We start from the raw sequence: 15,908 nt of genomic DNA on the forward strand, positions 1-15,908 counted from the left end.
CGGTTCAGCCGCTGGACAGAAAATCAGACGGACTTACGGGTAAGGTCTGAGTCTGTCACCTGCTTTCGTCCTGACAATTTTCTTCTGATAAAATTATGCTCATTTTGGGGAGTTCCCGTCGTGGCTCGGGGTTAACAAATCCGACTAGGAACCATGAGGTTGCGGGTTCGATCTCTGTCCTTGCTCAGGGGGTGAAGGATCCGGCGTTGCCATGAGCTGTGGTGTAGGCTGCAGACACAGCTTGGATCCCGCGTTGCTGTGGCTGTGGTGTAGGCCGGCGGCTACAGCTCTGATTCGACCCCTAGCCTGGGAACATCCATATGCCATGGGAACGGCTCTAGAAAAGACAAAAAGACAAAAAAAAAAAAATTATGCTCATTTTATAAACATATAAATGGAGGTTCATGAAGCGATGTCACCTGCTCAGTATGGCCTGGAAAGCAAGTCATGTAACTACAGCTCAAACCCAGGATGTTCAGCTTTCAGAGACGGTAACAACTACCCCACACTGCCTCCCAATTAACCCGGTGTGTGAAGGTCTATCGAGTTCATCTCCAGCTGGGGCACCGACAGCCGGCGGGCAGACTCCCCCCTGCCCGACAGGTCCTGAAGAAGTCCTGACCCTAACCCCCGCCAGACGTGTGAATGTGACTTTGTTTGGAAAACAGGGTTTCTGTAGGTGTAAACAAGATGCAGTCACTGGAAGTGGGCTCTTAATCCACCAGCAAGCGTCCTCCTAAGAGACAGAAGAGGAGACCCAGACACAGAGAAAAAGCCACATGCAGGGTCTGAGAGGGGGTCCTCCTGGATGAGGGGGGCCCCTCCCTCCAAGGACAGTGTCCTCCTAAGAGGCAGAGAGGAGACCCAGACACAGAGGAGAAGCCACGGGAAGATGGAGGCAGAGACGGGAGGGAGGCGGCCACCAGCCCAGGGCCGCCTAGAGCCCCAGAAGCTGCAAGAGGCAGGAAAGACCTTCCCCTGGAGCCTCTGCAGGGAGCGCGGCCCTGGGACCCCTTGACCTCAGACGTCTGGGAGGGGGGAGGGCGGGTTTCTATGGTTTTTAGCCTCCACTTTGTGCTCCTTTGTCACAGCTGCCCCAGGAGATGAACACACCACATAAACAGCGGGCCCTGAGAGATGTGTGGGGTTCAAGTCTCACACGCAGGTCTACTTGGTCCCTTAAGACTGCCACCGAAGGGTCAAGGCACTGGTGCACATCTTAAGTTTACCCAAGGACATCCAGAGCTGGAAACAGCTGAGAAGATGTCGCTGGATTGTCTCAAATTCAGTGGAGCCAAAACTGAATCTAGGACATCACACCATTTACACAGCTGAATCCCTGACCTGTATTTCCCTCCAGATGGTAAAAAATCACACACGACGTTCATCTTCTAAAATTCTGATTAATTCACACACAAATGTGCACCCACATGTTCACAGCAGCACAATTCACAATAGCCCAAAAGGTAGAAACAATCCAGATGTCCATGGATGGATGGATGGTGAATGGACGGATGATGGATGAATGATGGATGATGGATGGATAGATGGATGATGGATGGATGGATGGATGGATGATGGATAGATGGATGGATGATGGATGGATGGATGATGGATAGATGGATGATGGATGGATGATGGATGGATGGATGGATGATGGATGGATGGTGATGGATGATGGACGGTTGGATGATGGATGGATGGATGGATAGATGGATGATGGATGATGGATGGATGATGGATGGATGGATAATGGATGGATGGTGATGGATGGATGGATGATGGATGGATAAATGGTGAATGGATGGTGAATGGGTGGATGATGGATGGATGGACAGGTAGATGAATGGAAGGATGGATAATGGATGGATAAACAGCATGGGGTCCATGCACACCATGGCCTATGACCCAGCCAAGAAAAGGAGTGAAGCTCTGACACAGGCTGCCGTGTGGACGGACCTTGAATCCACAATGCTCAGGAGGAGAAGCCAAAGAGAACGTGTTTTACATGATTCCATGTTTTATGGAAGCAAAGAATAGGATCACTGACAGAGAGAACGCAGGCTACTTTCTCTGGCCTAGTGCCAGAAGAGCAAGAAGGACAAGGAGGTGACAGTTACAAAATGCGTGTTTCTTTGGAAGAGAATGAACGTGTTCTTCAAACGAACCATGGCTGAGAGCCGCACAGTTCGGCAAATCCATTACCAGCCATCGAACTGTCCACGTTAAATGGGTCATTTGGATGGTGTGGGAATTCTACCTCAATAAGACTCTTTCAAAACACAAAAGTAAATTAAAGAAGGATGAGTCCCTTATCGATCACTGTTGAGTCGCTGGCTCCTCGGCCCCAGGCTCCTTCTGTGGAAATGCGGATTTGAAACGTGGCCAATGATCGACGACAAAGGTTCTGCCTTTGCTGTCACGTCTGAACTCAGACGATGGGCCCTCATCACGAGCACAGCGTAGGACACACGGACACACTCACCTTCATGTTCCCCAGCCGCCTGGTTCTGTCGACGACAAGCAGCTTCCTAATGAGGTCTCTGTTTGGGGGGGAGACAGATACACAGACGCGTTGAGATGGACCCACACAAACACGGCAGCGAGAGAGTCCACAGGGTGCCCGGGACACTGGCTCGTGGGTTCAGATGTCCTGATGGCTGGACGTGTTCGAGCACGTCCCTTCTGCGATAAGTGATGTGACTTGGAGCAGCCAGCACCCAGGGACCCAGCTAAGGGTGAGAGGGTGATGACATCACGGCGGAGAAGCACAGCCTTGGAACAGGAGCAGGAGGAAACAGGCCCGCCCTGGGGGCCGGGAGGCTCGTTTCAAACACACCCATCGGGCCACCTGGCTCGATGATAAAACATAAGACATGTGCTTTCACCCAAAGCGACGGTGATGGTTTGCCCTGGGGGGTCTAGTGAGTTCTGGGATCCTTGCGTGGCCGTGCTCGCCTTCCCCTAAGCGTGTCATAACCCAGATGGGAAAAGGCGCTGGAAAGGCACAGACAGCCGTCCACATATCACGGGTTCATCTTGCTCTACACCTGAAACTAACACAACCTTCTGAGTCCACAGTACACCAGTAAAATGTATTTATTTTTTTAAAAAATGAGCATTCATGGAGAACAGACGTGTGGCTGTCGAGGGCAGGGGGAGTGGGATGGATGGGGAAGGTGGGTTGGTAAATGCAAACTAGGACATTTAGGATGGATGAGCCGTGAGGTCCTGCTACCCCGCACCGGGAATTTCTATTCGGTTTCCTGTGTTACCCCATCGTGAGCAAGACTATGTCTGTGGATCGCCGAGTCCCTTTGCTGTACACCTGAAACTGAGACAACACTGTACATCAACTCTACCTCAAGAAAATAAATTCAAACATTAAAAAAAAAAAAAAAAAATACATGCAGCATCGCATGCACAGACAGAGAGAACTAACTCAGGGTTACCAACGGGGAAAGGTGGGAGACAGGATACATCAGGAATTACGGGAGATTCAGAGAGACACACCACGATCTATAAACTAAACAACAAGGACTCACTGTTCAGCACAGGGACCTCGACTGCATATGGACAAGAACAAATCTGTGTATAACTGAGTCACTGAGCTGTACAGCTGAGACTCGCCAACAGCGTGAATCAACTATACTTCAGTAAAACAAAATAGAATTTTTTTTTTTTTGGTCTTCTTAGGGCTGCATCTACAGCATATGGAAGTTCCCAGGCTAGAGGTCAAATTGGAGCTGCAGCAGCCAGCCTACACCACCGCCACAGCAACACGGGATCCAAGCCAACTCTGCGACCTATACCACGGCTCATGGCAACGCTTCATCCTTAAGCCACTGCGAGAGGCCAGGGATTGAACCCGCATCCTCATGGATACAAGTCAGGTTCTCCAGGAACTCCAAAATGAAATGGATTTTAAAAATGATGCTACACTATAAATAAAATTTACTATTTTAGCCATTAAAAAATAGATATTAACATGAGCAAATACATAACCTAGGATCTGTAGGTGCCCTCTTGACTTGGGGAAGTGGCTCCTGGAAAAATTTAAGCCCTTCTTCGGAAGAGAAAGTGGATTCAATCTGACCACCTGCTGTGTTGCCTACAACCAGGAGATGCATACGGACAAGATAATTAATTGGATCCAAACATTGGTAAATCGCTAACACATCTACAATTCAATTTTATTTATTTATTTTTTCTTTCTGAGGAGTTCCCATTGTGGCACAGCGAAAACAAACCCAACTAGGATTCATGAGGATGCAGGTTCGATCCCTGGCCTCGCTCCATGGGTTGGGGATCCAGTGTTGCCGTGAGCTGTGGTATAGGTCACAGATGTGGCTCGGATCTTGCATTGCTGTGGCTGTGGGGTAGGCCCGATTGGACCCCTAGCCTGGGAAACTCCATATGCTGTGGGTGCGGCCCTAAGGGGAAAGAAAGAAAAAAAAAAAAGAGCAAAAAAAAATAAATGAATGAATAATGCTTAAGGAGTTCCCCTGTGGCTTAACGGTTAAGGACCAGTGTTGTCACTGCTGAGGCTCGGGTTTGATCCCTGGCCCAGGAACTTCCACATTCTGCAGACTTGGCCAAATAATAATAATCAAAGTTATACTAATAATAACACCAGCCAACAGTGATGGGATCAGGGGCCTGGGAGAAAAAGCCAGGGGTCTTTGTTTCCTCCTAGAGCAACAGACTTTTTAAAAAAAAAATTTTTTTTTTTTTTGGTCTTTCTTTTGCTATTTCTTGGGCCACTCCCGCGGCATATGGAGGTTCCCAGGCTAGGGGTCCAATCGGAGCTGTAGCCACTGGCCTACGCCAGAGCCACTGCAACGCGGGATCCAAGCCGTGTCTGCAACCTACACCACAGCCCATGGCAACGCCGGATCGTCAACCCACTGAGCAAGGGCAGGGACCGAACCCGCAACCTCATGGTTCCTAGTCGGATTCGTTAACCACTGCGCCACGACGGGAACTCCTAAAAAATATTTTTTTATTTTTATTTTTAAAAGTATTTTCTGTTACAGTTGCTGTCCAGTGTTGTGTCCTTTCCTGCTATACAGCAGAGTGACCCAGGCATACATATATATATAGATTCCCTTTCTCATACTCTCGTCCATCCTGCTCCATCCCAAGAGACTGGACAGAGTTCCCTGTGCGGGACAGCAGGACCTCACGGCTCATCCATTCTCAACGTCCCAGTTGGCATCTACAGACCTCTAACTCCGCGTCCAGCCCACGCCCTCCCCCTCCCCCTCAACAACCACCAGTCTGTTCTTTGCGAATAGACATTTTGAAAAAGAAAGAAATCAATTTTACGGGCGTAGCCCTGACATGGAACGTTGCGTTCGTTTCAGGTCTGCAGCAAAATGCGTCAGTGACTCATGGACGTCCGTCTGCTCCTTTCCAGACCCTTTTCCCACCTTGGTTCTTCCACGCTATCGGGGAGAGTTCCCGTGAGGCCGTACTCCCTCATCACCTGACTGTCCGACCACTCATGGGACAGATGGTCCCTTCGGGATGGCACATGTCTCCCTGGAGCCTCCACGTCTTGCCAAAATCTTTCCAAACCCACCTGGAGGAGCCATCACAAGGCCAACTCCAGCTCTATGGCGGGTCAACACACTGACGGCAAAAAAACAAAACCTGGATGCAGCCAGGGGGCCCAGGAGCTGAACAAGTGGTTTTCTGAATGCAATTTCCACGGGTGTGTTAAAAAAAATGTAGCCATGGAGTTCGCATTGTGGCTCAACAGGATAAGAAGCCAACATAGTGTCCATGAGGATATGGGTTCGATCCCTGGCCTCCCTCACAGGGTTAAGGATCCAATGTTGCCACAAGCTACAGCCTAGGTCACAGGTGCACCTGGGATCCTGCATTGCTGTGGCTGTGGTGTAGACCTGCAGCTGCAGTTCTGATGCGACTCCTAGCCTGGGAACGTCTTTATGCTACAGGGGCAGCCGATTCAAAAAAAAAAAAAAAAAAAAAAAAAAAAATGTAGCCAGAAAAAGAGAGCACAGTTGAGTTTTCAACCCAACACAATTAGGTCCCTCTGACGATCAGTGGATTGTGATCATCTGAGGGTCTCCATCAGTCCACCTGAGATTTAAAAAAAAAAACACACTTATTTACCTGGGAGATAAAGTAAGACAACTAGAACGTAGGGCTCATTTTATCGGCTAAAAGTTGGCCCCACTGAGCCAGGTCGTTTTGCTTTTCGTTTTCATTTTATGGCCACACCAGCAGCCTATGGACGTTCCCAGGCCAAGGACTGAATCTGAGCTGCCGCTGCAGCAATGCTGGATCCTTTCATCCACCACGCCCGGGCTGGGGATCGAACCCATGCCTCCGCAGTGCCCTGAGCTTCTGCGTCGGCTGCTTCATCCACTGTAGCACAGCAAGAACTCCGAAAGCATGCCGATGTTTTAAAAAATTAAGGTGTTTTCCCCCGCATGGTCACACAAATGCCTCCCCAACTTCCTAAGACTGAAGCACCGTGGAAGTTCGGGAAGCAAGAAGGTCGGAACTCAAAGTTTTCACGGGTGATCGTCATTTCAGCCCGAGAGGAAAGACCAATGCTCCTCCAGCCATCCACACGGGGGGTGCCAACCTCAACCCTCGCCGGGAAAGGAGAGGGGAGCCGTTGTGTCTAAAAAAATCAAACGGCTGTCTCATTAAATATGATAACACATGCTCTTATTTGCTGGCTATACGTCCCATTTACCTCCTGAGGTAGAACGCAGGGCCGAGAGCCATGCAGAGGTGACGTCCCATGCCCGCAGAGTCCGTGACGGCATAAAACGATGGTGCTGAGAAGCTGCAGCCCAGCCCAGGATGGTACCCGGCCAGGCAGGTGCCTTGCCTGGGCTTCCCCGAGCTGCTTTCCAAAGAAACATGCGGAACGAGGCCAAGGGTTTACTTACTTGACACTGAAATCCAAATGTCTGGGGAAATCGATCTTGCCCGCAAGAATTTTTTGATAAATGCCAAACGCGTTGTCGTCAAAAAACGGAGGGAACCTATGAGAAGCACAAACAGCTATTTTTAGTGGCAAGGGCACAAAATCCCGCGTCGTCACGAAGGTTCTGGCGGCCGGAGGCGGGCGAGCAGCATGTGCTGCACGGGAGGCGTTGCCCTGGGCCCCGGGGTCCTGACTCGCTGGGGACCGGCGGCAAGGGCTTGAATCCAAGAGGCGGAACGTCAGGCACGGTCGCCCCACGAGGAGGATGAGCCCGCCAAGAAAAAGCAATGACCATGAGACCACGGGACCAAGGGGGTGGTCACTTGGGGGCCACAGGAAACGTCCCCCCTCCCCCCCGCCAGCAGAACATGAGTGGACATCTTTGCAGGCTTCCTGCTTTAAGGACTGCGTGTCAACCAATAGATGCTCCCTAAATATACACACAGGCTAACAGGAAGAGGCTGGCTTACTCTGGCCCATATTTTATGGCTCAAGAAGTCTCTAACGTTAAAGAAGGCAACATCTGAATCTCCACAGGAAGTCAATGCACCTATTTATGTCCTACATGTGGTGGCTGGTGCCTAGCTTGCAGCTTTGGGCCCAAAGACCTAGCCTAGAGGCTGGGCAAAGGACGGCCCTTAGCCTGTTTGTGTCAATAAAGTTTTATTGGCACACGGCCACGCCATCCACTTATGTAGCATCTGCAGCGTGGTTACCACGGCGAAGGCTGTAGTTCAGGTATGGAAACCTAGAGACCTGTCTTTTTCATTTTTGTCTTTTTAGGGCCACGCCTGCGGCAGATGAAAGTTCCCAGGTGAAGGGTTGAATCAATGCTGCAGCCGCAAGTCTACACCACAGCCACAGCAACACTGGATCCAAACCACATCTGTGATCTATGCTGCATCTGCATCAAAGCTGGATCCTTAAGCCACTGAGGAAGGCCAGAGATCGAACCCGCATCCTCAGAGCCACTACGTCAGGTTCTTAACCTGCTGAGCCGCAATGCAAACTTCCCAACCCAACAGAACTATCTCTTTTAATATCTGCGGGGAAGGGGAAAAAAAGTGACATAAGCTAAAGAAGAAATATACTTAAACTGCAAAGACCAATGCAAGAAGCTCTAGAAGTTAACCACTAAATACACACTAAATATGCGTCCCTGGATACAAAGGTATACTTTCCTCATCGTGCCCGAGACAGAGAGACCTTCGACTCAAAATCACAACCTCCATCAGTTTCTTCAGAACCAGACCTGCTACCTCAGTGGAATAAGCAATGGGAACACCCTACGGAGTTTTCCAATGACACTCGGATGGACGAGGGGCAACCTCGGTGACCAAATCGAATGCCTGGGAAGTTCCCCGATGGCCCAGAGGTTAAGGGTCTGGAGTTGTCACCGCCGTGGCTTGGGTTTGCTCCCTGTCCCAGGAAGGTCTGCAGGCTGCAGGCGTGGATGGTGACAATGAGAATGATGATGATGCCAAATCAATTCCTGAGGGTTTTTTAAAGGAAAGGGAGACGAGCCAGTGGAATGGTGGGAATTCCACAAAGCTGGAGCCATGCTCTCGCCTCAACTACCTTGAATGGACCTTATCTGGAAACAGACTCAATGCAGGTGTGAGGAAGTGACGGGTCTGAGAGGGGGGTCCTCCTGGATGAGGGGGGCCCTCCCTCCAAGGACAGTGTCCTCCTAAGAGACACAAGAGGAGACCCAGACACAGAGGAGAAGCCACAGAAGACAGAGGAAGAGACAGGAGGGAGGCGGCCACACGCCCAGGGCCGCCTGGAGCCCCCAGAAGCTGGAAGAGGCAGGAAGGACCCTCCCCTGGAGCCTCTGGAGGGAGCGCGGCCCTGGGACCCCTTGACCTCAGACACCTGTTCTCCAGGATGGGGGAGGGTGGGTGCCCGTCGTTTTAAGGCCCTCCATTTGTGGTCCTGTTACTGCCACCCCAGGAAACCAATACACAAGTATACTCCAGAGAAGAGAGAGCAGGAAGAGAGAGAAAAAAAAAAAGCAGAAGAATAGCACCACGAGGCCTAAAAATCGAAGGGACTTGAGCGCGTGCAGGGAGACGAGGCTGGCCCCCTGGACAAATGGAAGCCTCTTGGGACAGGCAGGAGCAGCTGTGCCCGCGCGGCGTCAGGCAGCCTTTTCCCCTAAAGGATCCCTCAGTTCCCGGGCTGCCTGCGGAGGCCTGAGCACAGACACAGGACCGGTGAGAGCATCGGCGAGGTCGCGGAAGCCCTGGGTATGAGGGCGGAAGAGCCAGCTGTCCTCCTGCCCTGGCTGCGGCCCCGTCCGGGCACAGGCAGTGGGAGGATTTCATCGGCGGGCACGAACCCGCATTCAGCAGTGGGGCGGGGAGAAGAGCGTGTCGTTTATATGTCCCCCTATTTAGGCGCAAGAGGACACGCCGTGCTGCTGGCGGGCTGGCGTGATGGGACCCCGTGGCGGGAAAGGCGTGTCAGCTGCGGGTTAAGGAGCGGGGAGAGGGGGGAAGACACGCATCGGTGAGCACGAAGCGGTCGTGCCTGAAGGAAGGAGCCCAGAGAAGGCGCTTCTGAGACCCCAGGGTGTGCAAAGGGCTCCCGGAAACGCTTACATCTGTCTCCCACCCAAAAGAATCCTTCCGCCTCAGCAGACCGGCCAGGAGCGTCCGCTCCACAGAAGCAGGTGCCACGGGAACCCTGCGACACTCACGGGGAGCTGGACTCAAAGGAAAGACAAGCTATCTGTGCATCTACACGAAGGCACGTTCGAGGATTTCATTCTGGAGCTCCCGCTGTGGCTCAGCAGGTTAAGAACCCCACACCTGTGACCATGAGAATGTGGGTTTGATCCCTGGCCCCGCTCAGTGCGTTAAGGATCCGGTGTTGCCGCAAGCTGTGGCACAGGTCACAGATATGACTTGGATCCCACACTGCTGTAGCTGGGGTGTAGACCTGCAGCTGCAGCTCCAGTTCGAGCCCGAGCCTGGGAGCTTCCCTATGCCACAGGGTGGCTGTAAAAAGAAAAAAACGAAGATCTTTAAAAAAAAAAAAAAAGAATTTCATCCTAAAACTTCATGCCAGCTTTGCCCTTGGCTCCATCATCTACCCATGATTTTTTTTTTTTTTTTTTTTTTTTTTGGCCGCATCCATGGCAAATGGAAGTTGCCAGGCCAGGGATGAAATTCTTAACCTGCTGTGCCACCCTGGGAAGTCCTCCGTGATCTACTTTCATACACACCTCGGACCTACCTAAATCGTCCAGTAAAAACTGGACTGTCCCCAAACAGGTGCCATAGTGCTTGTGTCCTCGCGTTATGAGGTTCTAAACTATCAGCCAGTCCTATCAGGGGATGGACCTGGGAAGGCAGGTACGCTGGAAGTGGGTTCAAGGCAAGGCAGAAAGAGGTTTGGGGGAGGGAGACGAGAAGGAAGGGAGAAGCTGCTCCAATTTCACTCTGTGTTGAGGTTTCCCTCCAACAGCCCCATCCTTGGACACGCCTATAAAACCAACACTCTGGGATCCTCGGAAAAAGCGACCAGAACAAAGTGGTGGTTGGGGCAGAAAGTACTGCGACCAAGAGTCCCGGGGGCACCGCACCTCGGGTGTGGCAGCCGAGATGCTCAAAGTAGGGGGGTCTCACGGAAGCCTGGGGTCCCTGGAGGCCTTTTGGGGAGCTTAGTGATGCCATTCTTCCGACGATGCATCTGAAAGCAGATGCATTTTCTTCCTCGAAATGTTTTCTTCCTCAACTCAAACAACAAATCATGCCAGACAGAGCCTGAAAGAAGAGAACTAGGTGGCCCTTGATGAAGCTGGACGTGAAAGCGATTAAAGACAACGTGAAACAAGACTGCTCTTCTAGAAGCGTTTCAATTTCAGGAAATACTTACTTTTTTTCATTAAAAACTTGGTTTACGTTCCAATTTCAGGAAATACTTACTTTTTTTCATTAAAAACTTGGTTTACGTTCCCCATTTGTAAGTTTACTATTTGTGGTAAGGTGATATATATTTTCATTTTGATTTTCACATGCAGTAATAAACACTGACAGATAGAACCCTCGTCGACGAAAGGGATCTGACGTCCGTACGAACACGGAGGAGTGTTTGTAACTGTTAGCATGGTAATAACTTTAAGAATAGATGGCTGCTGAAAAATGTAAGGGTCCTGTGGCCAAAATGTTTGAGAACGTCCTGCCCTGTAGCTAATATTCCACCTGGATGTGGCTCTGAATGCAGACAAATGCTCCATCTTCCCTAAAAGGAGGGTTCAATTCCCCCACACAGGTGGAGGTCCCAGGCTGAGCTGCGGGACCCCGGGGCAAGCCCAGGAGTCATTTTGTTCTGGAATGGGCCATGCATTTTCAACCCAACCTACGCATTTCTCATTCAACGAAAATACAGCCCAGTTGTGACAGGCTTTCCTACCTCATCCCAGGTCGAACCCACTAAACGGCTGCTCTTGTTCTCATGAAAGAGTTAAACGACCCACTGAAGCAATGAACAAACAGATAAGACCGGCTAGCCTGTCTAGCTTGACAAGACAGTTGCAAAAACAGAAAATGGAAATCGAAGGACTAGGTTGGAAAGCGGGAGACACTGAAGAAAGAGCCATCTTCCACGTCCCTTACGGTAACGCCCTCCCACCAGCCACCAAAAGTTTCTGGGTTCAAAGGGGCAAGAAGAGCAGCTTTGAGCCAAGCCAGTGATCCTGTGGGCAATCAACGCATGTAACCTGATGGTTTCACATCCAGTAAGTGCTAGAGACAGAACAGAAAGGGATGCTGGGCAGAGAGAAAGAGAGAGAGAGAGAGAGAGAGTGTTTGTGTGTGTGTGTGTGTGTGTGTGTGTGTGTGTGTGTGCGTGTGTGCATGCACGGATGCGCACAGGGGGACAGCAGGGGGAATGGGGGGGGCAGGCTCTTAGGACAAGGTACAGGTGACTCTGAACTGTGAGCAACAGACGAGAAGGGACCAGCCTAGGATGCTGTCAGGAGACGGGCAGGCAGAGGGACCCCAGCAGCGAGGGGCACATCAAAGGGTCAGCAGGAAGGACCACGATTCCAGGAGAGGAGCCAGGTCACTGTCTATGTGGGCAGATCTTGTACCGACCACTTGAGAGCCTCGAATAAGAAGCAGCTCTGAGTCTTTCCACTCAAGGGCTGCTGGAGCGGGGGGGGGGGGGGGGGGGACATGGGCTGGATGGTGCCCGTTCCGGACCCCTCCAGCAGCTGCCAGGGAAAGGTGGCCCCAGCAGGAGCAGGTGCAGCTGGAGGAGACGTGAGGACCCTCGGGGCTGGTCCAGGCGAGGGCGGACGCTGGCCAGACTTGAGAGTCAGACAGGCGTGCAGTGTGGGCAGACTGATGGCTCTGCAAATATCCACCCAGAAAACCTAGCTTCTAACTGAAAATGCAGCCAACAAAAATATGCCATGAACAGAGTTCCCTTCTGCAAAATGCAAGGTTCAGGGAGGCGTATGGAGTTTTGGGTGGGGAGATGGTTTTATTATTAATCTCCACTTACTCTCATAATAGAACCCAATAACAGGTTAGATTCTCATTACATTATTTTCTATTAAATTCCTAACATGCTTTGTTTTTAATGATTTCTATCTTTTCCATTATAGCTGGTTTACAGTGTTCTGTCCATTTTCTGCTGTACACCAAAGTGACCCAGTCACACATACCTATAGACATACTTTTATCTCACGTTATCCTGCATCCTGCTCCATCCTAAGTGACTAGATATAGTTCCCTGTGCTGTTACAGCAGGATTTCACTGCTTTTGAATTCCTAACATTCTACTAGAGTATTAGAAATATCGTCTAACTTTCTATTAGAAACTTCCTACTTTTTAATGTTCTATTATTAGTATATTCGATCCCAACAGTAATTAGAACACTGCCTTAATAGTGTCTACCCTGACAGTAATGAGAATACTATTTTAATAGATTATATCCCAATTGTAATCAGAGTACTACTTTAATGGATTATAACCTGATAGAAATTATATCTCAATAGTAATGAGAACACTATGGTAATAGAGCATATCCAATAGAAATGAGAATCTTATTTTAAGGTTTTATCCCAATTGTAAATGAAAATACTATTTTATATTTTATCTTGATAGAAATGAGCATATCATCATAATAGATTATATCCTGACAGAAATGAGAGTATTATTTTAATATGACTTATCCTAATACTGAGATTACTGTTTGAATGTTATATCCTGACAGAAATAAGAATACTATTTAAATAAATTATATCCTGATAGAAATTGAAGTGCTAGTTTAATTTATTACATCTAGATGGTAATGAGAACACGATTTTAATAGACTTTATCCCAATAGAAACGACAGTATTAGTTTAATGTTTTATCCAGATAGTAATGAAAACACTATTTTACTATATTTTATCCTGATAGAAATGAGAATACAATTTTAATAGATTACATTACGATAGAAATGAGAATGCTATTTTAACATGTTTTATCCCAATAGGAATATTATTTTAACGTTTTACTCCAATAGTAAAGAGAATACTATTTTAAACATGTTTTTTCTCTATAGTAATGAGAATGCTATTTTTTTTTTTTTTGGTCTTTTTGTCTTTTTGCCATTTCTTGGGCCGCTCCCGCGGCATATGGAGGTTCCCAGGCTAGGGGTCTAATCGGAGCTGTAGCCACCAGCCTACGCCAGAGCCACAGCAACGCAAGATCTGAGCCAGGTCTGCAACCTACACCAGCTCACAGCAATGCTGGATCCTTAACCCAATGAGCAAGGGCAGGGATCGAACCCGCAACCTCATGGTTCCTAGTCGGATTCGTTAACCACTGCGCCACGATGGGAACTCCGAGAATGCTAATATGTTTTATCTCGATAAGAATATTATTATTATTTTAACGTTTTACCCCGATAGTAAAGAGAATACTATTTTAAACATGTTTTATCTCCATAGTAATGAGAATGCTGTTTTAACATGTTTTATCCCAAGAGTAATGAAAATACTACTTTACTATATTTTATCCCAACAGTCATGAGAAATACTATTTTAACAGATTATATCCTCATATAAATTAGAATACTATTTTAATATCTTATACCGACAGTAATTAGAATGCTGTTTTACTATCTTATAGTCTGATAGTAATTAGAACCTATTTTAAGAGACTGCATCCTGATAGAAATTAGAATACTATTTTAGGGAGTTCCCGTCGTGGCGCAGTGGTTAACGAATCTGACTAGGAACCATGGTTGCGGGTTCGGTCCCTGGCCTTGCTCAGTGGGTTAACGATCCGGCGTTGCCGTGAGCTGTGGTGTAGGTTGCAGACGCGGCTCGGATCCCGCGTGGCTGTGGCTCTGGCGTAGGCTGGTGGCTGCAGCTCCGATTCAACCCCTAGCCTGGGAACCTCCATATGCCGCAGGAGCGGCCCAAGAAATAGCAACAACAACAACAACAAAAGACAAAAAGACCAAAAAAAAAAAAAAAAAAAAAGAATACTATTTTAATAGATTATATACTATTTTAGAAAAGTACATCCTAATGGTAAACAGATGACAACTAGGTTATATTAAAATATTGGAATCCTAATAATTATGTTTCTTAATAAGTCTAATAATGATTCTAATACATCCTAATACTATAGTCTAATTCAACTCTATCCTACTGTATTCAAATAATTTTCTATTATAGTCTATTAAAGTTATGTTCTGAGAGTTTATTAGATTCTAACATTATTTACCAATGATATTCCCTATCATTATACTCTGCACTATTTTATTCTTTTTTTTTAGGGCCGCACCTGCAGCATATGGAGGATCCCAGGCTATGAGTCGAATCGGAGCAGGAGCTGCTGGCTGACACTACAGCCACAGCAACACGGGATCCAAGCTATGTCCGTGACCTACACCACAGCTCAGGGCCACGCCGGAACCTAAACCCACTGAGCAAGGCCAGGGATGGAAGCTGCATCCTCATGGATACTAGTCAGGCTCATTAGCGCTGAGCCACAACGGGAACTCCTGAGGCGCAACGGGAATAGAATCCTATCATATTCCATCCTAATAACACAGACCGCACAGGGGACGCAAGAGCCCCATTCTGTAAAAATCACTGAGCACCGGGCTTCGGCGCTCCGCGGGCAATGCTGCCCTCCAGTGGTCAGGGAGGGATGGTAAGAACGGAAAACCGGCGGCCAGCGTGCGTGTGGACACTGACCACACAGGGAGCAGAAATACTGGCAGTTTTTCTATCTTGGTGGTGGGCTGGCTGTATAGGGAACTTATTTCCACCCTCTGCCTTGCTTGCGACGTTCTGGGCTGGGGTGTCTGTCAAGAAATTTCCATCTATGCACTGGGGTGTCTGTCAAGAAGTTTCTGTCTATGCAATTTGCTAAATGTGTGGAAAGTTCAAAAGACCAGAGAGAAAGAGAGAAAGAGAAAAATGTACAGATGATAGAAAGATGGACAGACAGACAAACACATGGAGAGGTAGCTATCAATGAGAGATAAACAGATATAGATGAAAAATGGACAGACGACAGATATCAATAGAGATCAATACAGACAGAATACCTAATAGATAACAGCTGTTAGATACACAGAATCGACTGTCTGTAGAATATGTCTATAGACAACAGATAGAGATACAGAGAGTGAATAGGTAGATGAAAGATGCTAAGAGTGAAAGACGGATAAACACAAATGATAGAGACGATAGGTAAATACAATAGGATAACTAGGTGATACGGTTGACAAGACGACAAGAGATGACAGAGCTCACATCATATACAACAGATAAACAGAGAGACAGACAGACAGACGGATAGGGGTGATACAGGTGACAGATAAATAGACAGAGAGAGAAAGAAGAAGGACAAGCAGATGATAGAGAGATACAGATGATGGGTGACTAAGAGATGGATGATTGATAGACAGACAGAGGTT

General features: G+C 48.4%; 1 protein-coding gene across 5 annotated transcripts in view; it reads right to left on the reverse strand.

Annotated features, from left to right (window-relative positions):
• LOC110257943 (cAMP-dependent protein kinase catalytic subunit PRKX) overlaps positions 1-15,908 on the reverse strand; it is a 97,017-nt gene that overhangs the window by 9,611 nt on the left and 71,498 nt on the right. For all 5 annotated transcript variants that reach the window (XM_085009081.1, XM_085009079.1, XM_085009078.1 and 2 more), the window contains 2 exons: positions 6,933-7,028; positions 2,486-2,543 (listed from right to left, as the gene is read on the reverse strand). In XM_085009081.1, coding sequence (XP_084865207.1) covers positions 2,486-2,543; positions 6,933-7,028 — 154 coding nt within the window. The remainder of the gene's footprint in view (positions 1-2,485; positions 2,544-6,932; positions 7,029-15,908) is intronic.

The sequence above is a fragment of the Sus scrofa genome, chromosome Y (genome assembly GCF_054392235.1).
Source record: "Sus scrofa isolate SSC_HxYL_T2T_F1_AM1 chromosome Y, Sscrofa_HxYL_maternal_Yorkshire_Landrace_v2.0, whole genome shotgun sequence".
Classification (NCBI taxonomy): Eukaryota; Metazoa; Chordata; class Mammalia; order Artiodactyla; family Suidae; genus Sus; species Sus scrofa.